Source organism: Drosophila elegans, unplaced genomic scaffold (genome assembly GCF_018152505.1).
Source record: "Drosophila elegans isolate 14027-0461.03 unplaced genomic scaffold, ASM1815250v1 contig_476, whole genome shotgun sequence".
Lineage (NCBI taxonomy): Eukaryota > Metazoa > Arthropoda > Insecta > Diptera > Drosophilidae > Drosophila > Drosophila elegans.
In genome coordinates this window covers 19,924,806-19,948,008 of record NW_024545863.1, presented here as the reverse complement: position 1 = coordinate 19,948,008, position 23,203 = coordinate 19,924,806, and the positions used below count along the sequence as shown (strand labels likewise).

Genomic DNA, 23,203 nt, shown 5'->3' with positions numbered 1-23,203 from the left:
CTTTTCTTTGCTTTTGTTTTGTTTTTTTTATTATTATTTGAGATCTGTTTTTAATTTTTTTGTTCGTGCTTGCACTCGTTTTCGTTCGGCTTTTAGTTCTTTAGTTCTATATTTCTATATATACATACATATGTATCAACAGCTTTCTGAGGACCCCCACATTTATCGGCGTATACCCAGTTTTAGAATCTTTCAACTTGTTGCGCGTCCCATCGTCACACCCCTTGAAAAAAGTGTCGACCACTTGAAGACTTCACCCTAGTGAAATGTTTGCCTTCGATCTATTCATGACATTGAAATACTTGGAATGCTGTGGGGATTTTCCGTGTACACTCCCCCAATTTCGTGGAAACATAGTGTAATATTTGAAAATATACAGATGGTTTTCAAAGCAAATTTTCACATCCTACGCAGGGTTCTTTAAAGGTGATTTATGCTATCTGCCCAGTTGGAGGATATAGCCAGACAAACACAATTCTGAATCACTCTATAAATTTCGCTGTTTGGATTTTCTTTAGATTATTATCTGATATTATGGCTTAGTATCTTATTAACATAATCTAACAAGCTCTGTTGTGTTTCATTGATCTCACTTTTAATATCGACCGATCAAAAGAAAACACCTACGCAAATAAGCGTCAAATATGCAAAACAAATTTTATCTCTTATCTGATGTAATAAAAAATATGTTTGTCGAGAACCTGTCTTTAAATTTGGTCACTCGATCGACTTTATAGTAAGCTGTGACGCAGCAGATCAAAAGTAAACCCACTCCGAATACATTTTTTTCTTAGCATTTAAGACGAATTATCTTGTTATTGTTTACGTTTTCTATGCCTTTCTATTTCTTTCATTTTTTGTTTTGCTATTTTCCTCTGGTTATTTTCATATAATGACGTTGTTGAATATTATCAAATGTTATTGCATATTATTCAATGTTTAACTCCCGACTTTGCGACGCAATTTTTCTTGTTTAAAAAAGAAACAGATTATATTTAAGTGCAAAATGCGAATAGCAAATGCTCATTAACTCAAAATAGTTGGCAGCCGGCACTGAGGGGCAGCAATTAGAATTTTAAACAATTTTTAGAAGCAATGGTCTCTGGACTAGGTTGATACTGACTAGACTCCAGATGGTACCGATTGAATTGATTTTATTAAATAGGACTAAAATACAATTAATTATTATTGTTTCTTGAAATTTCATCAATGAACAAAATAAATCTTAATTGGCGAGCGTTTATAATCTTGTTATAAAATGATGATGATGTATAATACAAATATTTGCTAAATAGAAACTGATCTTTCGGATATGTAAAAGTATATTTAAAGATTAATTAAAAAAGTATACACAATAGAAATACAAATGTTTTGCCGACTCGTCTAACCATAAACATTATTATACTATTTGTGAGGGAAAACAATAAGTTTTGAAACCCTTTAATTAAAACGCATAAATTAAAAAAAAAGGGTGGAGAGAAGAGAAAGCGATGATATGGTGGCCCAAAAACAAAATCAATGAACTTTGCTGCAGCTCGGAATGCCTCTCTCAAAAATTCCAATTACAGCGAAAATCTGATTCGATCACTTTGGATTTAAAGTTACTATTAGTTTCATTTGCTTTGTGTGAGTGTGTTTCTGGGTTTCTTTTTTGACAGCCTCATTATATTTTCTTTGATTTTTGTTGTTGCTAGTGGCTTAGGTCAGGTTGGAATTTTTCGGTTAGTTGTTTTGCCGACTAAGATTTTTTTGCCTTCTTTGCTGGGGGCACTTCAGTGCGACTCATTCGCATTCGCATTGCTATTATTTGCGGCCATAAACCTTTAGCTGGGAAGATATTATGCAACGACAAACGACCTTATCTAAATAATTTCGTTATTTAAATACATAAAAACACCAGCCAGAGGATATGAGCGGTTTTCGAAAATTTCCGAGAACTAAATAATGAGGTGACGATCGGAATGCTTTCAGGTAGGCAAATGTTTAGGTAGAGCGAATGAATGAACTTCCGTGTTCTCAAAGTAGTTCTTTGCTGTCGATGTCGAAGTCTCTTTCTCTTCCCTCTCCCCTTTCTCAGTCTTCCAATCTTTCTCTTTCTCTTTGGCGAACAACAAAAAAGTGTAGAAAAAGCTGAATAAAATTGCCTCGAACGATCCACACACAGATACTCGTTGTGCGTTCGGTGTATGCGTATGTTGAATTTTAATTCAGTTACGCACACTTTTCAATTTGTTTACAATTTCAAGTTGAAAAGAGGGAAAAGTTCTCTTTAATGAGCTTTATCTCTCTTAGGTGGACACCGAATTTACCTACCTTTGGAGCAAGGTGATCTAAAAATCAACAATTTTAGCAGAAACCCATTTTTCAAAAATTACCTGGCAATTTCAAATTGCAAATTTAATTATTTTAGTTTTAGTTTAAAGAAATAATAAATAACTTATAAATTTCATTTGAGAGTTAAACCTTAAAAATTGAGTAGCATAAAAATAAACAGTGTTAAAATGAATGCCAATCTATATAGTTTAATGATAAGGTTCCTAATGTCTCTTGATTTTAAGGCGAAAATTGCATCAGACAATTGTCATTATCAGGTAAAATGTCCTGAAATTTAGCAGGCACATTTGACATACCAATTGCAATTTATTAATTATACTTGACACGATTAAAATGGCCGAAAATAGCAATCAAAAGGCAGTGGTTCAATAGAGCTAATTGATAAGGTTTCCATTTTACCTATTCATACCTACTTTTTGGTTAAAAGTGCACCAGACAATTGCTATCAAGGTTCGTGCGATGCTCGTTTAGCTTCAATGACTTATCAGTTTTCTCATTCCAGACAGAGTCAATAGACCTTTATATATTTGAACAGATTAAGTCACATATAGAGAAGCCGAGAGAAAGAGAACAATTAACACCGGATTTATCACACTTTTCATTGTATTTAAAGCTGCGATTTGATTAACCAAATGTATACTATGGCCAATTATTAGGGAATTGATAACTCTCGCCGCCGCTGCGCTAATTGAAATCGTTTCCATTGCCCAGTCCGTTCCATCTGTGTGCTAAATTTAGTCATATAGGCATTTATAGATTTTATTAAAACTAATTGATTTCTATTTCTAAGCAGCAATGTGAAGCATTGGAATGCAAAGAAAATGTGCGCGGCATTCGAACAAGATCATAACCTACATTATCGTACCGCCATTGTCGCTGTATTCGTGTTCTCTCTTTTACTTGGGGGCTGCTGATAGCGCTCTCTTAGTTCCATGTAAGAGCTTTTTCTATGTCAATTGTTAAGGCCAAAAGAGTAATCTTTTTAGCTTCACACATTTTTTTAGATTTCCTTGGAATAAATAAACATCAAAAATTTCCAGCAATTATAGATTTAAAATGTTGTTGCTTCAATAGATTTGATTGTAGTTTAGGGTATTCGTATCAAGTACTAAAGCACTCTGAAACTATAAAGTCGTGTACTATAAATCAAACACAACCGAAGTATTAAAAAAAATAAGAATAACTGAATAATTTGTTAAACGTTTAAGTTAAATAACTTATACACTTAACCGGAAATTCTTAAGCTTGATTGAAAATCAAAAATAATTTATTTCTTAACTAAAGAAGTGTAAAAAGTTAAATCGAAGATAGATACCTATGAGCTCTCTCCCAAACGTGATTAAATTAATCGTCAATTGTAAAATCGAATTGTCAATTAGATTAACGATCCAAGATCGTTTGGAAATCGTTTTCAACATTTCGAAGCACGAAAACAATCAAAACGTAAATGAACGAAATGCTTGACAGAGAGATGAGATGATTTGACACAAAATTCTATAGTCATTTCAAATACAAGGTTAATTTTTGGCTAATATCTATCAATCTGCCTCTTTCTATTTTTCGGTAAAGTTGCACTAAGAAAAATAAGTACAGTATAATGTCTTTAACTTTCTAAATTTGATGATAAATAGTATTATAGATTATATAAAGTTGTATATATATTTGTCAGTCAATTAACAAGTTATTTAAAAGTTTTAAAAAGAGTATTACTTTTATATCTATAATTAATTAAAAGCCTGCCAATTTGGTATTGGCTAAAAATATATTTGTTTGTCTATGTCTTAAACTCTTTATATTTTGCTCAGGCTGCGAAATAATGGTTGTTAATTTATGTATTTTTTCTGCTCTCAGATTACGATTGATCGCCAGGCCTTACAATTAGCCTCGATACTTTCTGGGCTGGCGAGGAGAACTTGAAAAGGCGCAAAGCTGCAACTGCACAACGACCTATTTTACCCCATGATGGACGGCTTCGCGCAGGACTGGCCCACGTTGACCCACACAGAGAACGGTCTGGCCATGGACCAACTGGGGGTCGAGCTGCCCCTGGACGTGGGCTTTGAGCCACAGACCCGAGCCCGATCCAACACATGGCCCTGTCCGCGACCCGAAAACTTCGTGGAGCCCACCGACGAGTTGGACAGTACAAAGGCCAGTAATCAGCAGTTGGCCACAGGAGGTAGGCTTTCACTCACAGAGATCAGAAACAGTCGAACCTCCATACCTTGAACTTCTCTAGTTTTAGTGGAATTTCAACATGTGTCTATTAGAGAAGAATCCATTTTAATAATTGAACTTAACTTTGTGGTTTAAGTTATGAAAGTTCGACTGTATTTAGTTTTGTATTTTAGAATGTTAAGCGATGCTTAATGCTAAGAGATTTTCTCTGTGATCTCTCTATTTTCCTCCCCGAATAAAAATCATGATTTATTCGTTTCAATTCCCCAAAACAGACTCACAGCAGGCTATACAGAATGCGAATGCAGCCAAGAAAAACTCATCGCGTCGCAATGCATGGGGAAATCTATCCTATGCGGATCTCATCACGCATGCCATTGGATCGGCCACCGACAAACGACTGACTCTGAGCCAGATTTACGAGTGGATGGTCCAGAATGTGCCATACTTTAAGGACAAGGGCGATTCGAATAGCAGTGCCGGCTGGAAGGTAAATCAGTTAATTTTATGTTAATATCTTACAAATTTTAATACAAATTTCCTTGATAAAATTCAATAGGACAGTTCAAGTATATTTCAAAGGTGTCTTTAATTCGTTAGTAAAAAAGGTTATTCTATTGAATTTTCCAAGAACGATATAAGCGTAAATTTACTCTTGTAACTTACTTAGCTTAATCAGTGTCTAAACCTTAAACTCCACTATGTTTTTAGTTTTGTTTATGTTTTGTTGAGAGCTTTCAACTTTGTCGGTTTCCTACAATGCTTGTTGGCTTTCAAATAACCATTTCATTCACATTTCGCAAAGCAAACGGTCAAGTTCATGGCCAAGTCAGTCAAATAAAGTGAGAGTGAAGATAAAGTGGAGCTTGTGCTTGGCTTTCATATTTTGTGGTCGTTTTTCGCTTTTATTATGCAATAGTCAGTCAGTCAGGGGTTTTTTTTGTTGATTTTAGCTTATTTGTTGAGTGTGTGAAATGTTTGGCGTAGCATCACATTTCCCACTGTCTTTGCTGGATTTTCATATTTTTTGCGGAGTTTTGCAATTAATGCGCTTTTATCTTCGGATCGTTTTCGTTTTGTTTACATCCCAGCATACGTAAATAAATAGACGCGTGCACAATCACATGCATGGGTACATGCGTAAATCATGCTTCGTTTTCATTCATATTCAGATTCCGGTTCCCTCTTTTCATCCGCTGATTGCCTTCCTTCTCAAAACCACTTTGTTTCACTTCAGTACATTTTTAGTGGGCTTAGGCATTTTCATTGGGTTTCCAGGAAATCCATATGGGACTTAAATACTGAATTCTAAGTTGGCGCAATAAAGTTAACACACAATATATTTTTTTATAAATCATTTAAGCTTTAATTTTTGTTTTCTTATTTCCCCTCTCTGTTTTCAAGTCAGTTAAATTTTGTTTTCATTTTTTCGTACTGATAACATTTGCTTACATAGGCAGTGTCCGATTGTTTGTGTATTTATACTATACGATCTTTTTTTGCAAGTTATCAACAATCGCTAAGGTTCATTGACATTTACCTCAATTGGGGTTTATTATTTTTTAATTCAAAAAATACACACTCTTGCGGTTTTATACATTTTAGTGGTTTTCGAAAATAAATTCTAGAGGGTGGAATTTCTGTGATTGCACTTCCTAGAACTCCTTCCGTTCATGATCGTCTGCGTATACGTGATCCGACCCATAAATCATTCGATCCACTCATATTTCTTGGCTAATTCAGTGCGTCATTCACGTGGTTGATTTCTTTATCATTTTTTGCTGATACTTCACTTAATTTTTGTTGGTTTTTTAGCACCTCGCAGTGATAAAAGTTTAACGGCAGTTGAAGAATGCGCTGCGCTGGCTACGAAGAAATCGAAGACGATTCTTCACTTGATACCCGAAACTTTATTTTGCGCAGACTGCGCGCTTCCAGTGAATTTAAGTTTGTTTTTGTTTTGAGTATACGTTTCTTGGGGTTGCGAACTAATATTGGCATTATTTATAATTGTTGTCGTTTTTTGCTGGTTTCACGGAAGTAGTCGGTTCGCTTTGGGTTTTTCTAGTGATTACGAATAGGAATTACAATCACTGTGATAAAGAAATTTATTCTAGCGTCGCAGAAATAGTTACTTAAGCCTAAAAACAAAACAAAACGTAAACAAAACTGCAATCAATGCATTTTTTAGGGGAATAAAGGTGAGGAATAAAAGTATTGAGGCGTTCATTTTAAGGAGTATTGTTTATGTCGGAGACTTGTAACGACAAATTTTTATATATTTCTTTGTTTCTGCCTCGTTTGACAACCATTAACATTTTAGTTGTTTTTAATAAGAAATTAACATTTACCATTTAGATATAATTAGTTACCTGAATAATTAATTAAAAGGTTTTTGTATTTAAAAAATAATAAAGGGCAATTGTTGTATTTTATCGGTAAAGAGAAAGTTAAGCCATTATTTTTCCTGCTTATTTGGGTTCAACTTATTTTCACTTGTTTCCTGTTCTACTATTGAAAGGAAAAGTTTCGTACGCTGCACATTCCTTTATAAAGTTTTATGGGACTTACTAATTTATGCAACACGTTGCCGCGTTCTACCTGACACTTGCTTCCTTTTCCCAGTCTTTTAGCCGAGTCCCTGCTCCACGTCTTTTTTTCTCAGAGCTTCCTCTTTGAATAGTCGTCATAATAATAAAGAAGGAAACGAGCGAAACACTCAAATGACATTTGTGGAATTTTAAATTTGCCACTTGACGGCATTGCAAAGGCTTCTTCCGTTGGTTGGTGGTTCTGGTTCTGTGGCTCGTTCATTCGGTGGCTCGTGTCTTCATCATCGAACTCATCCTCGTCGGACGTCGTTTTGGCCATTGAACCGGTGCCAAGAATTTCTTTCTGTTGCTCCTTTTATCAATTTATTTTTGTGTTTGCGAAATGTTATTTTTATTTTTTTATATTTGCCTCTTTTAATTGGCAGCGAACCGCAGCGTGTTATAAATATTTTTTGGCCCAACATTTTCGTGGTTTTCACTCGCCCTGAACTCGTCGCGCTTTGGCAATTATGTTTGGAAATTTCTGTAATTTATGACGCCTTCTTAGGTGGCATCTCACGAATATACGTTGGGCGAAATACATTTCCTGATTTTATTGGGGGAAGGCGTTTGGAATTTTTTCTTGGAAAACAGTGAAAAAGATTAAGAGGCGGATAGATCCGAGATTATGACAGAGAATTAATTTTATTTATAACAAAATGTAGATCCTAGCCCAGATCAAACTGGTATAATTATGACCTTCTTTCTAGTGTGGAAAGTTTCCGATTTACCGCGATTGCATGTAATCTGAAAGATAACACGTGTATATTGTGTAATATTTCAACAATACATGACTTATAGTGTGAATGCAGTTTGCCTAGCACTCTGGGTAACCTTTGTTAACTTTGGACTTATCAATGGGCCTTATCAAGACAATGGCCTTGCCAACAATGCGCCAGAAACTAGAAGAACCCGAAGGCGGGCGGCGAAATGCGCATTACTCAATTTGTCACTCAATTGGTCGGTGCAAGCTCTTCAAATAGGTTGAAACAATATAAATATGCAATAAACTAAGGAAATAACGACATTCATTAACGATAGCGTCTTGATATAAGAAAAGCACATCTTGCGTAATCAATTTGACATTTGACATTTGACAGTGCACTAGTGCACCCCGCTCCCCTACTTCTCCCAGTGATCTTTCTCATTTTTCCCATATTTTCTCTAGCTGTTCACGCTTGTTAGTCGCGCATTAAGTATACGCATTGTTGGCCTGTTTGCGTTTTATTTTGTTTTTTGTTTTTTCGCGGCGCATTTTATTTGGTGTAAAGTGCATTTGAACGTAAGACCAAAACAATAACAAAAGCAAATGAAATCACAGCGATATAAGTTTTTTTTATGATTATTTTGAGTTTGATTTGGCAGGGGCGTTGAAATGAAACGTGCAAATACTGGAAATATACAAATTTAGCTAAAAACCAAATGGCAGCGCCAATCGCGAGCGAGAACAAGAACGAGATCAGCACTCTAAGATCGCCGAGCACATAATATTCGTTTATAAATAAGCATTAACCTTGCTCGCACCAGACCATGCCGAGCTATTCGGGATATTTATTTCTATTATTTCTATTATTTGCATGCAACTCTCAGTCAGTGTGGCCCCACTTACTGTACCGGCAACTGCGTAGTATTAATTTGCCTTGCCGGCCAGCACACGCCCCCTTTTTTTTTAGCGTTTTTTTCGCTTTTCTCAGTTTTTTTTTTCACTATGCAGATAACAGTGGAGGCCACACGGAACTAGCCGCAGCCCTCGCTTTTCTTCGCCATAGTTTGTTTTGTTAATGTTAGTAAACTATTATATGGCCAAAGTGGGCTCGAACTTACGCCTTTAAAAGCCCTTTTAACTTTAAAAACATTATTCAATATTCCAACGCGTAAAACGTTTATTCGATTGGATCATTCAATTTATTACCTAATATATTTCTCGACTCTATGGCATTTATATAACTTCTTAATGGATCAGGGGCAGCGTAAAAATGTCCGCTATCGTAAAAATTTTACCGAGAATTTATACTTGAATAACTGGCTGCCTTACTGCGCAATAATAATTTTAAATATTTAATTTCAATCATTTAATATTTTAATACATTCCTTGTTTATAAATGACTTGTTTTTAATTCATATAAAATCTCACTTCTTACGTCAAAGCAAATATTTTAATATTTTCACTGCATAATTTGATTAGATTTTCTTACATAAAATGCATATCTTCTGCAGCTTACATTATATGATTTACACGTTAAATTTGTTACGATCGCTGTCACATTCAATGATTTATCTCAGAACAAGCAAACTATAACCGATATTGTTGACAAAGTTTCTGAAATATAAGGTGCTAAAACCAGGCCTCCTCATAAAACGGTCGCAAATCAACAGTCAATCACGTTTATATATGGCGTTCTGACCCGTCTAGATCTTAATAGTCAGACTATTAATTATGCTGCTTTTACAATGTGTACTCGGCATTGCGTTGTGTGAGGTTAGTGTGCAATTTGCTGAACGTTTTTACTACGTCACGCCGTCAGTTGTTGTACTAATTAACACCACCGCCGCAACTCGCCTCCGGGCTGTAAAACTTGCAAAAACTCACATAGAACCAGCCCCAGCCCCACATGCAAAAATGTATCTCTATGGAAAAAATTTATGCTCTTTGCTGAGAATTTTACGAGTATAGCACGAACCAGTCGGTGGAATGCAAGTGGCAGTCGGGCATGTCCGTAGACGGAGTCTGGCATTGCAAAGTGTCTGGCCCTAGTGTGTTTATATGATACAGTCCGATCTTTGGGTCCATAAAACCCCCCTCGAATATCGCACATCGCACTTTTCGGCTTTATGGTCGCGGGAAAGGAGAACACACACATTTTATGCCACACTTTCTGGCTTCTGCTTTGCGTACAAATTATGAGTTTCCGGAATCTTCAATTATTAATATATAAAATACTTATTAATATGTTCGGACTGCTCTTGCCATATAAATATCAAAGCTTGTCATTTTAATGAACTTCTTTGTGTGCCTACGTTCTAGTATTACTGCGCGACATATATAGTATGTATAATCGAGTGAGAATAAATACTGCAGGCCAATGAAGGCAGCGCAAATCAAACTGGTTCCGTCTCAAAGCCAAACAAAATCGAATAAAAAATTGCAAATTATTTATTGAGAAATTATCTCATGTGGGGCCCGGTCCTCTCTATAAAAAACGCCACTCGTTGTCTGACTTTGTCAGCGATGAAGCCAGAGTCCAGTCTCTGGGCCTCCATAAATATGCAATAATCATAAGAAATAAGCCATAAAGTCGACCAAACCGATGAGGTTTGTCCGCTCCACACTTTGTTTCTTTCTGAATGACCAAATGCGATAAAAGTAAAACAAAAGGCTACAAAAACTAGATCTAAGAATGTGATCGACTCCTTTGTACCCTAGAAACTGAAAAAACATATCTTAAATAAAAGCTTATAAGAATATTTGTCAAAATATAAATATATCATTTTTTCTTTATTTTTGAGAATATTGAACTGTATTTACAATTGTTTTAAAACAGCTATTTATTTATGAGATCAAAGGGTCGACATCATTTAGATACCCCTTTTTATTGTATTGTAGCAAACATCTAAGGAGAACTTATTAGTGAGCCACTTCGACGACCTAGCTGCAGATAATAAAATCATAATACTTTTTCTTACTTTAAAACTTTTTCGCCAACGAAGACTGCAGGCCTGTGGGCGTGGCCTAGACCAAGAGACATACGATGACAACTCCAAATCCCATTGATTGTCGCTCAAACACCACTTGCTCAAGTTCCGCCCACATTTATCACTCGATTTGAGGATGGGGCAGTAGGGCAGTCCATTCACGTCCAGTTAATGGCCAAAATGTGGTCTGGGGAATCGGAAGGAAAAGGAAGCAAACTAATGGGGCGACCACACTAGATCGTAAATAAAGTTTGGTGCAAATTGTTTGCCTGCTTCCTTGGGTCAAGGGAAACCCCAGCTTAAAGCGATTGGCAATGAAAATCGTTATTTAATTTGTTGCGCGACTCTTTAAGCCTCGCCTGCCCCAAAATACGCACACATAATCAATCAGAAAAACTAAGTATTAACCACCAGCCAGAAGGGCTTTCCTTCTCCGTACTTAATGAGTGTCACTCAGCTTCATAAACTTCAATGGGAATGGCCAGCAGAGCAGACAAACACATTTATGAACTTGGCTCCAATTTTCGTTGCATACATTTTAGGGGCAATGTCCTCGCCCGCGCTAAGTAACCAACATATATATATATTTCTATATGTATAGAAAATTGCACATCATTTGGCCCGATTTCGTTGGCGAAGTGCAATTGCAAAAGTTTGCGGTGGCCTTTTGTTGGTTTCTAGCTTCGGTAAGAGGTCGAATGCTTCCACTTCAAAGTACTCTATCCAAGGATGTGTGCTTTCTTTTCGAAGGCTGTTAAATTTTGTAATTTATTGAAAATATGTTTTGTACATTTTTTCAATGTATCTTTATAGACAAACAAAATTGAATTAAAATGCAAGCTCGGTTGGAAAACATAAATTAAAAATTTAATTAAATTTATTTTTTCAAAAAAGGTTCTATTCTATATCATCACATAAATATAACTTATGTATATCTGATTTTTGAAGAATCGAAAGAAAGAGTAATTTTTAGTCTATCTCTGTGGACAAATTCTGCCCCTAAATTCATTCCATTGATATTCTTTGTCATCGCGAATAAAACGCGACACTTATGGACTGCTTATAAAGCGCTCTTGTGTTGCAGACAGACAATTTTCACATTGGATATGTCTTGGCTCCTTCAGAGTACGTCCTACTAGACATGGGTTTTCTGTTTAAAGTTGCTCAGGTGAAATTCAATCGAATTGCGACAGGAAGGCCGTGTATATTTTTATTTTGTCATTTGATTTCCGTTTGGCACGCAGGCGCCAACGTGTCCTGCGATTAATCGTCCTTGGCGGCTTTGTTGCAGATTCTTTTTCGACATCATCCCCTCTCTAACCCACATGTGTTCACAAAAGTTTGCCAAAAAAAAAGAAGTAAATCCCGAAAAATGAAATCGAAACAGACGAAACTGCGAAGTAGAAAGAGAAAACTTTTGCCATTCCATATCATATCATCACATCATCATTGCGATGATAATGCCGCCTGTTTTATATGTTCATATATCTTTACAATATTTGCGGAGTGAGAAGAGTGGGGGCTATATCAGTTGCTAGGGCCCATGTTTGTCCTATGGCTATGGCTCTTTTATTTAGTTTGTCAGAGTTTGGAATTCTTTTTGCTTGTTTGTTGCCCTGCAAATGGGTTTTTGATATAGAGATTGTTTAAATATTGATTTTATATTCGCATTTAAGGGGAAACTTTAAAGTTCACTTTTACCCAGATTGCATTTCCTATAGCTGTTATATCAGTTTAGCTTATATAAGACTGAAAGTGTTATTTGATTAGAACTTTAGGTTTTATTTGATTGATGGTTGCACAAGTGTTCCACTTTTTATATCCCACTGATTGAGCGCGAGCTAGAACATCAAATGTTCACTTGGTCTAGGTCATTACTGGGTGATTATCTAATCAATTAAAGGTGCCATTAGTTTCTATCAATTTCGATGATTGCCTTGCGTCTGGGCACACTTAAATTTACTGCACACGCGCCAGAAATCACTCGGAATCCAATCAATACCCCGATCGTGATACGTTTCCAAATGGATTTCTAAATCGTTTGCCATTTAATGGCAACTGTCAATGATCTTTCGGGGTAAACAATTGTCGAATATCGTCTCTTGCCATATTGGTAAGCTAAAATTGTTTAAACAATTAATTAGTCTTGGGTAAACATATTGCAGACACTTCTGAGACCAGATACCAGATACCAAAGACCAGAGCCTCAACCAGATCCCCATCACCATAAATTTTCTCTGCCCGATTTGTTTAGTCTTTGGCCCACTCGGAACAAAAGTGTTTACAAATTGGCCAGCCGAACAAAATGTTTTGCTCAAACAATTAAAGCAGCAAAAAAGTCTGAAACCAAACTTACTGGTCTGTATTTGGATGCTTTTGTACACGCGGGTATTTGTAGAGTTCAAGGCTAAATGTGAGAAATGAGGGATGGCATGTTTCTTTTTGATCAATCCATAAAATTTCACATGTAAAATTAACTTGACTCATCATATTTGTGCATATTTTCCCCCCAATCAGAGTAATTGTTACAGATCAACACCTTCGCAAATCAATAAAATCGAAATGGTTTCCGCAGTATTTTGAAATTATCGTATTTATTGGGTAATATAGTAATTCATGTTAGTCCATTGAAATTCTTGGAACTGGTAAAATTAATCACGCAATTTAATTAATTTTGTTTCATTTTTTCAGGGTATCTTAAAGTTGACACTCCAAACCATTTATCGTTCTCACTGGGTTTTGCCTTATTTTTTTGCGGTATTAAATTTTAACTGCCCAGCCTGGTTGGCTGCAATTAGCCGAATGAATGGGGGGTGGTGAAATAGTAACCTGTTTGCAGGGAGCTGGACAGGCAGCTAGAAAGAGTGTCGTTTCAAAAATTTATATCTCAATTTCACATCTAAATGCGAATAATCTTTTTTTTTCTATACCGCTGTGTGTGTGTTTGTCCATTGAGTGCTATGGGTTCATTTGATTTGTGTGTGAGAATCGCTGCAGCTGTTTGGCATTGGGGCGCGAGTTCTCTGCCGCGAGTTCTCTCCCATTTTTCAGAAGTTAACCGTTTACCATAAACCGATATAGATCTTGCTCTTTTTCGTTTTATTCTTGATTTTTTGGTTATTTTTTAAGCCACAAAACATTTGAGTCGCAGTGTGAGTACTTTGAGTTAAAAGCAAAAAAAGGATTTTAGACTAAAAGATGAGTTAAATAGGTTTAGACAATATTAAATACTGTTAAAAACAAGGCCTAGAATGAACGCTGAAATACATAAAAAGATTACTTTGAAATGGAATTATCATTTGTGCAAACATTTACATTTTACTCTATAAATACTTTTCTCTGGTACTAAAATTATTGCCAAGGCAAGTTGTTAATTAGTTTCCAAATAAAGTTATTCCATTTTTTCTTTCAAGCTATTAAGAAACAACTATATATAAAAAATGGTATTGCGCTTTGATCTTCAGATCTTTTTGCAAGAGTTTTTCACCTACAATAGACAGCATCCCCAAGCCTCCTCGAACGCCACTTGTTCGGAAGTATTGGGGACGACCCAGTTAGCGCCACATGTCGCGATTCCGTTCCACCATAAGCCGCTCAAATGGTCCAATGAAATATGCATATTTGATACGAGATGACAGCGTATCATGGGATACAACGACGGGGGGAGGGGGAGAGGGGTTGCCCTCGTGCAGGAAAGACCATGAGCCAAGACTGATAAAGCCTCAAGTCACCCTAGAGGAAAACGAGCTCGTGGATTTAATATATTTTAGTGCTACCCCCGATTCCTGTGCCCTCCTCGTATCTCCCTCAATTACTCATATAAATTATAAAGAAATGATTCAGAGACCCCAATTCCACACCCATAAATAAAAGTTTTGCTGTAATAATTGTAATTGGTCAACGGAAAACTTTAACAACGTTTTCCACCCATCGATTTTGGGTCACTAGTGAATTCCTAGCAACTCAATTTGGTTTAGTTTCTTGTGATTCACGCTCGATGCACATTAATTGTACACAATAAGGACCCACATATCCTTGGCTACGAATGCCGCTCCCCAGAAATGTATGAAATTTCCATTTCTGGGTTTTTGCTCATTTACTGCTCCAAGTGAATTCAATGGAAGCCCAGTTTTTCCGATTGCTTTTCCTGTGTTTGCCATGGATGCTAATTGTGGAGCGGGACAATGAGGTGACCTACATATGTATAAGCACATATGCACTGTTGAAAAAATATTGAATAAAATAACAACTTCTCTCTTAAGTTCTTAGTATAAAAAAATATTTAAATCATAGTTTTTTCTTTTAAATCTATTTTATCAATAATAAAACTTGTAAGTCACAAATGAACTTTTGTGCACTCAATTTTGTCATGACTTAGAGCTTTTCTGAGTGTATACAATATTCCCTTATCTTGCTGGGTACATGTAATGCAGCTTCTTGGTAACCACTGGCACTATATACAATTTATACATATATAACTGGTCGGCATGTGGTCGCTGTCGCCGAATCGTGCATATATCTTTCTCGATTTAATAGGCCCAATTAGTTAGATGAATTGTGAATGTTCTCAATGCTCTCGCGTTCTTTAGGCTTTTTTCTCTGGCCGAGATTTAAGTTTATGAATATTCAATGAAGTGTGTGCCATAAATTATGAATGCCATTTGTTTGCATTTTGCCTTGATTTAATGGCCTTGAGCGAGTAGGCCTTAGGCACACCCCTCTTTTTTGTTGATTTGTCTGTCTTTAAGGTTTCGCGGTTAAAGTATACTCTTCTTGCATATTTGGCCTAAAATTTCCTTATAAAGAAGAATCTTGCCTAAGATATATCTTATTTTTTAATATCTCGTTGTTTTCTCAAACCACACAAATATAGACATGCTAATCACATGCCCATTTGCCACCTTACAAATAATCCTTTTCTCTCAAAGAAAAATATATATTTCGCATTCCATAGCGAAATACTTTCTCATTACTCACCCACCCACACAACCGAGGACATCCTGCCTCTGAGCGGAAGTTGGTTGGATAATTCCACAATCTGGCCATTAGCATAATCAGAACGTTTGCCAAGAAAACGAAAATGTTTGAACACGCTAACTCTGGGGGAGAGGAAACTGAAAATGGAAATGGAAAAGGAAAAGACGCCTCAGCCGGCAGCGCACTTAAACATTTAAATAAAAATGATAACTTTATGCGAAGGGGGTAAAATTAGATGTGGGGGCCAAACCAAAAATGTCATTACAGGACTATCTGGACGAAGGACGCAACAGACGCAGCTTCCACTGACGCCAAGTAAAAGTTTTGGACAACAAAAAAAAAAAGAGAGGAAAATAGTAAAGCAAATCCAGAAAAGTATTAGATAGTCCGTGGAGTCGGGGGCTGTTGCTCCTGTCTGCGAACAGGTTTTGTCGTCAGGCGGGCGTCTGACAGACCCCACAACTCCCCCAACCGCCGCCTAATCCACCCAATGCCACCCACTCACATGTCCTGGCAACGGTGATAAATGGCGCCAATGTGCCGCCTGGAGTCGCGTCGCGTCGCAACCGCTTTTCGGTGCCTTTCAAGGGATGCGCGGTGTGTCTCCACAAAGAAAAATTAGAAACTTACAATCTAACACAAAATACAATTTTTATAAACTTTTGAAACAAGTATTTTCATACTTTTTAAAAATTTGTGATACATAATTTGCCGGAACGCCAATAATCATCCTTAAAAAAAGTTTGATACAATTGCAATCAATTTATACTATAAAATTCCATATATTGGTTAAAAATCCACATTAACTTACAGTGGAAACGATCGTCAATCACAAAAATATTTTGTGATTTTGAAATCACTTGAAATTTTAAACAAATAAAATTGATTTATTTATTTTGATATATTTTTTCAAGAGAAATAATAAGAGATCATTTTCCTAAGACTACTAAATATATCTTTAATATAAATGAATTTTGATTAATTTTGGTAATATTTTCTCTATGTGTGAGAGAGTTTTAGGTGGATGGGATCTGCGGCAAGTTGCCTTTTACAGTTAGTTTAGTTTGTAATGCTTCATTTAGCCTGGCTGCCAATGTACAAATCCGTTCTTTTTTTCTTTTGATACCAATATACCCCTGTCCCAAAAATATCCAGCTGATGACAAATCCACACTAAACGTGTTTGATTCTATTTGTTTCTGGCATTTCGCTTCTGTTTTTTTTTTTTTTTATTTGCACCCGATGACATGTAATTGTCGTTGGTTTGTTCTCCTTTTTTTCCACCTAGACAGAATTGCGAGTTATTTGGAGCAGTTTGGGTTGTGTAGACGATGTCGATTCGCAGTCATTACGCTGCTTACACGCGGTTATTTATGACAATTGTTGGAAAATATGAATTGACAGCGACGACGGCGACAGGCGACGAGGTCTAGTGAAGACATCTTCCAATTAGAGAGCGGAGGATATATGTGTGTGCCTTCTGTGAGCCATAAAAATGTCGACATACAATTGAATGGCACAAACGCCGGCGAAAGGAAACGCAGTCCTTCGACCCAAGCAATTGCTTACAAATCGTTACATCAGCGCAATGAGCAAAGTCCCGGGGATTTGCAAATTTTGCAATTCTTTTATTTTACCCCACTCGTTTGCAAGAGCAAATTCCTACTTCTCTCTAAATGCGTCTTCCAATCTGGCATCTCGTTACAGAACTCCATACGTCACAATCTGTCGCTGCACAACCGCTTCATGAGGGTGCAGAACGAGGGCACCGGCAAGTCCTCCTGGTGGATGCTAAATCCGGAGGCCAAGCCCGGCAAGTCGGTCCGACGCCGTGCCGCCTCCATGGAGACGTCGCGCTACGAGAAGCGCCGCGGACGGGCCAAGAAGCGGGTGGAGGCACTGCGACAGGCGGGCGTGGTGGGCCTCAACGATGCCACGCCCTCGCCCAGCAGCAGCGTCAGCGAGGGGCTGGACCATTTCCCAGAGAGTCCGCTCCACAGGTAACTATCAACTGCGATGAGTAAAATAAAGTAGATTATACAGTATAAGTAGTCAAATAGCTTTAAAAGCCTTTCATTACTTCTTGGTTGAATTGCTTAGCCTTTTATTACATCTTAGTTAGCCAGAAATTATTAAAAAATTTTTACCTTGGCTTACGCTTAAGGAAAATATACAAATTTATAAAAATAACCCACTTAAAAGTAAAATATGGGGCATAAAATGTTAACTGTCAAGCTTTTCATTACTTTTTAAATGTAACCATCGAGCTTATATTATTAAATAGTTTATTTTCAAGAAAAAAAAATTACATTAACCAATTTATGATACTTTATAATATAACTTCAGCATATTATTGCTTGTACTACTTTAAGTCAAGCAATTAGAAGATTTTTTTTAAATATATTTTTATAAAAAATACGTTTAAGTTAATTAATTCCTTAGGTAGCTCTTTTAAAGCATGATCTATTTTTTTTAAAGTAGTTATTTAGCAGTCAGCGCTTAAACTTCACTTATGTGAATGATTGGCCAGTTTTCTTGATCTAATTTCACTAGTCTCACCGTCCTTGTAGACTTGTCTATAAGTTAAACTTTCGTTTTGTTTATGTAAGTTATGTTATTCGATTTTTTATTTATTGGTTTTCTTCTTGTTTTTCTTTTTTTATTTTAAACTGCGATGATGAAGTGGCGGTGGCTTTCAGTTGTCACCCGACTTCCGGCAGCGCGCCTCATCCAATGCCAGTTCCTGCGGACGCCTGAGTCCCATTAGGGCGCAGGATCTTGAGCCCGATTGGGGATTCGCCGTCGACTACCAGAATACGACGATGACGCAGGCCCACGCCCAGGCCCTCGAGGAGCTGACGGGCTCGATTGCGGACGAGCTGACGCTGTGCACCCAGCAGCAGCAAGGGTCAGTTCTCGATGGCTGTTTTCAGTTCGTTTATATATATATGTCACTCCTTGGAATAACCCCCAAGTCCCAACATTATTGTTTAATATAATTTATTGCATGCTAAAAATTCGATATAAAGTGAAATCTTGCGCTTTTGCATGTTTGCTAGCCTCGGATGATATGCCGTTATATATAACAGATCTATAAAGTCACCTTCTCTTCTCGTTCTTGCCACCCAACGATCGTACGGCTGGAGTAGGTTCAGTGCCGCCTCGGGAATCCCCTCGCAGCCCCCGCCACCGCCCTACCAGCCGCCGCAACATCAGCAGGCGCAGCAGCAGCAGCAGTCGCCCTACGCCCTCAACGGCCCCGCCCCCGGCTACAACACGCTGCAGCCGCAGTCGCAGTGCCTGCTGCACCGATCGCTCAACTGCAGCTGCCTGCACAACGCAAGAGATGTGAGTACTATGGAGGAACTAGCATTTTAATCGCTAAAAAGGATAAATAAAATAAGCTATAATGAGCTATAAATATATATAATTTAAAGTACAAATCATGCCAAATTCAGTATTTGTTCAGTTAAAAAGAAGTTCGAAATGTTTTTTCTTTTTCAAAATGTATGTATATATATATTTTTTATTTTTTAAACATTTTTATTTTGCTATGAAGCACAAACTATCAAAAATGGCTCACAAAGGTTTCATTTTACTATGTCTTTAAAACTGTGTTATAAATTAAAATATATTCCAAAGTCAAGCAAAATAATTTGAAGTGATAATCAATACAATGGAAATTTGAAGCCATAAATCATAGCTCAGACAACTAAATCCGTTTATTTCCACAATCCACAATTCCACCACTAATAGCATTTAGATATTAAGTATGTTATCAAAGTCTATAAACAGATAAAATAAATTTATTCAGATATTTAAAACGATCAGTATTGATCTGTAAGCAAGGAATATGTTATCAATGAAATAATTAATATCAATAAGGAGCATAGTTTCATATTCAGGATACTTCATTTTAAATTTAATTTAAATTAATTTTACTGAATGCATCTTTAAAATCTTTCTCATTAGATCGGAATTTCCCAAAAATAGGAAACCCATATTTAAGAAATATTGAAAAGGAATTAACTAAATGATTTTAAAATGTTATTCTCTAATTTAAAGGGCCTCTCGCCGAATTCAGTAACCACAACAATGTCGCCCGCCTATCCGAACAGCGAGCCTTCCTCGGATTCCCTGAACACGTACAGCAACGTGGTGCTCGATGGTCCGACGGACACTGGCGTATTGTTGGTGCAACAGCAACAGCAGCAGCAACAACAGCAACTGTCCGCCAACTTGGAAGGTAACGAATGTTGTTCGATGTTCTAACTTCTTTTCTATACCTCTATCCTGCTTATCTCCCTCTAACTGTCTGCGAAACTACACCTATCTCGATGCGATATGTTAGATAATAACTGCGCCTCTACTTTGATAGGACAATGCCTGGAGGTGCTTAACAATGAGGCGCAACCGATAGACGAATTTAATCTAGAGAACTTTCCAGTGGGGAATCTGGAGTGCAATGTCGAGGAGGTAAGTGTGATGCGATTTTTAATTAATTAGACTGGCTAGAAATGTGTTCCTTAACATCAAAGTATCGAAATACTTGCAAAATACGGAAATTTACAAATCTTATTAAATTGCAATAAAATTTGTAAATCAATTTAAAACTCGAACTAGCTTTGGTTACAGATAGGTTTGTTTATTAAAAGAGTTATTAATTTTAATATTTACCATTAGCTACTGCAGCAGGAGATGAGCTATGGAGGTCTGTTGGACATCAACATCCCGTTGGCCTCGGTAAACACAAACTTGGTCAACAGCAGCAGTGCGCCCCTGAACATCAGCAACCTCAGCAACATAAGCAGCAATTCCGGCAGCAGTCTCAGTCTAAATCAGCTGCAGGTCCAACTGCAACAGCAGCAGCATCAGCAACAACAACAGCAACAACAACAGCAACAGCAACTGCAGCAGCACCAGCAACAGTTGCTGCTGAATAACAACAATAACAGCAGCAGCAGCCTGGAATTGGCAACACAAACGGCTACCACAAATCTTAACGCAAGGGTGCAGTACTCGCAGCCCAGTGTGGTGACCTCACCACCCTCCTGGGTGCACTAGAAAGTGTTCGTGGATGATCCCAGGATGATCTTTAGTAGGTAGTCGTCGTTGTGTGTGCGTGTGTGTGTCGTTTGTGTCGCCAATGGAACGCTTAAAACGCTAATTCTAAGGACAATAGTGTAAAGAGTTGTAAGCAGCCGCAGATGGATGACAAACTGGAAACGGAAACGGAATCGGTGTAGTAATCGGTTACGCAGCAGCTGCAGGATCAGTGAGCAGTAAGCAGGAGCCGCAGTTGGACCGCCACTAAAAAGTTTACAAAGTAAGCATACAAACAACTTCTAATAAATCTTAGAAGTTTATTTAAGAACTTCAAAAACTGTTATTCCAATACGCGTGAAATCAAGTGAAATCATCTTAACAATTCAATCGTTTTAATCTAAACTTGTTTATTGATTTGGGTGTCATTTTTATTAATTTGTAATTAATATTTTAAATTTTAATTTTATTTTAAAGTACATTTTTAAAGTACTTGAAGAATTAAAATATTGATTAAATCCAACAACATACTAGCAGTTTTTACTGTTTACCACACCGGTCGGTTTCAATTTACATCAGCATTAAAAGCCATTCAATGTGACGGCATAAATTATGTTAATAATGTCATTTTACTGCGCACATTTTATGAATATGTAAAATGTGAAAAAGTGGCTCAGACCGGGACCACTCCCCCAATCTTTTCATGATTTTCTTATTCTTCCCTTTTTTTGAACTGCGATTTCGTGTCCTGTTTATATACAAATCGTCTTCACTTGACTTCACTTCACCCAATGAATCTTTTATGGACATTCTCTTTCGTGTATTTCTTTTTCTTGGCCGTGGAATTTGTACTTATTATGGCTTTTTTTGTCTGCTGCTACTTGAGGGCAATTACACGCGTTCAATTATCATAATACATTGTCAAGAGAGCAACAAACAAAAAGGCGGAAAAGGAATTGCTTTAAGTCCTTTTCAATTTGGACGCTTTTAAAGTGAGAGGTTGCCGCGCACGGAGCTCACTCAAATTATGGCAAATTAAGTCAATTTACCTAAGCCATAAAATATGTAAGAGCCACTTTGCTACCTTGGCAGGACGAGGATACGTGGTCCGGTGCTGTATCCTCGGCGGCCAAGTGTCCTTTCCCGTTTCCGCGCTAATTTGACTGGCCAAGCATGGCAAAGCCAAGGCAAAATAGCCCGAAGGCATCTCAGCGCATGCAAACCGCGGCGCAAATTCGTCAAGGCAACTCCCCCAATTTTACTTGTCCTTTTCGGGCCAGGACTAGCGTCCGAAAGCAAATGCTGAAAAATTAATTACGTCCTTAGGGTGACTTATGCATGCCACTGATATCTGACCCAACTCCCGAGTCCGTCGATTTCGCCGCTCACCTGCGGGCCACGTGGACGAATGAACGGTGTGGGTTCGGCTCAAATCAAGCGTGTTAAACGCTGCTAATATTGAAAAATTAAGCTGACTTGGCAGGTGATATTTCAGGGGGCTGAGGTTGTTTAATGGCAGAGATTTAAACTTGTAACTTGATAGTGTTTAAAATGTTTGATACTAACAATGTTAATTTAGAAAGAGGAAAAATAATCAACACAACCTGAACAAAGTTGATCAAAGCACTTTATTAAAATTATAATGTTAAAGTTATTAAATAACTATATTGCTTTAATATTTTTGTGTTTAATGGAAAAAAAAAATTTGACTTTGCTTAAATATTTTGGATGCTGCATTTTATTTGATTTATTATTTATGACTTGTTTTAAAATAAATTATCACAGTGGAACTTTAGCTTACATTCAGGCAATATAACAAAAATAAACGAACATTTCGTGACTAAAAAATGTTGATGGATATGTTTTAAGACGAATTTTCCAAAAGAATTTTAAAAACATACATAGAGTTTAGTAACATAATTAAAATGTTTTAAAAAAAGCCTGAGCTTTTGAATATTTTTTTAAATCATTTGTATCTAAATGAAACTATACTATCCCATAAAACGGCCACTCTCCAAACCAACTTTATCTCGCCTCTCAATTACTTCCATCTCTGATCCAGAAATTTGTGATTCTACTTAACATTCCTTCAGCTTTTTTCTTGTTCTTATTTCAATGTCACGGCTGGGGACTGTCACCGCGCATTTTTGCTTTGTGCCAAACTTCATCGAGCAAAAAAAAGGTCCTTTAGGATAGGTTGAGGGAAAAACCTTTGTCCTGCCCGCACCCACACACAAATTGAATTCCACACTAAGTTTTGCTGTAAGCCAACAATTAGAAAACAGCAAAGCGACCAGAAAAAGAAATATCAAAAGAAAGAAGGACCAACTTGCAAGAGGACCAAGTTGTAACTTTGTCAAGTTTGGCGCCAATCGCATGACGTGCTAA

At 37.0% G+C, this 23,203-nt stretch overlaps 1 protein-coding gene across 4 annotated transcripts in view; it reads left to right on the top strand.

Moving 5' to 3' along the window:
* Window positions 1–23,203, top strand: part of LOC108139232 (forkhead box protein O) — a 33,088-nt gene that overhangs the window by 5,789 nt on the left and 4,096 nt on the right. For 3 of the 4 annotated variants that reach the window (XM_041709101.1, XM_017261899.2, XM_017261900.2), the window contains 8 exons: window positions 4,186–4,513; window positions 4,788–5,002; window positions 17,480–17,772; window positions 18,456–18,680; window positions 18,922–19,120; window positions 19,838–20,018; window positions 20,124–20,248; window positions 20,456–21,098. In XM_041709101.1, coding sequence (XP_041565035.1) covers window positions 4,294–4,513; window positions 4,788–5,002; window positions 17,480–17,772; window positions 18,456–18,680; window positions 18,922–19,120; window positions 19,838–20,018; window positions 20,124–20,248; window positions 20,456–20,836 — 1,839 coding nt within the window. In that variant the 5' untranslated portion in view covers window positions 4,186–4,293 and the 3' untranslated portion in view covers window positions 20,837–21,098. The remainder of the gene's footprint in view (window positions 1–4,185; window positions 4,514–4,787; window positions 5,003–17,479; window positions 17,773–18,455; window positions 18,681–18,921; window positions 19,121–19,837; window positions 20,019–20,123; window positions 20,249–20,455; window positions 21,099–23,203) is intronic. The other variant, XM_017261901.2, reaches the window with a different exon arrangement.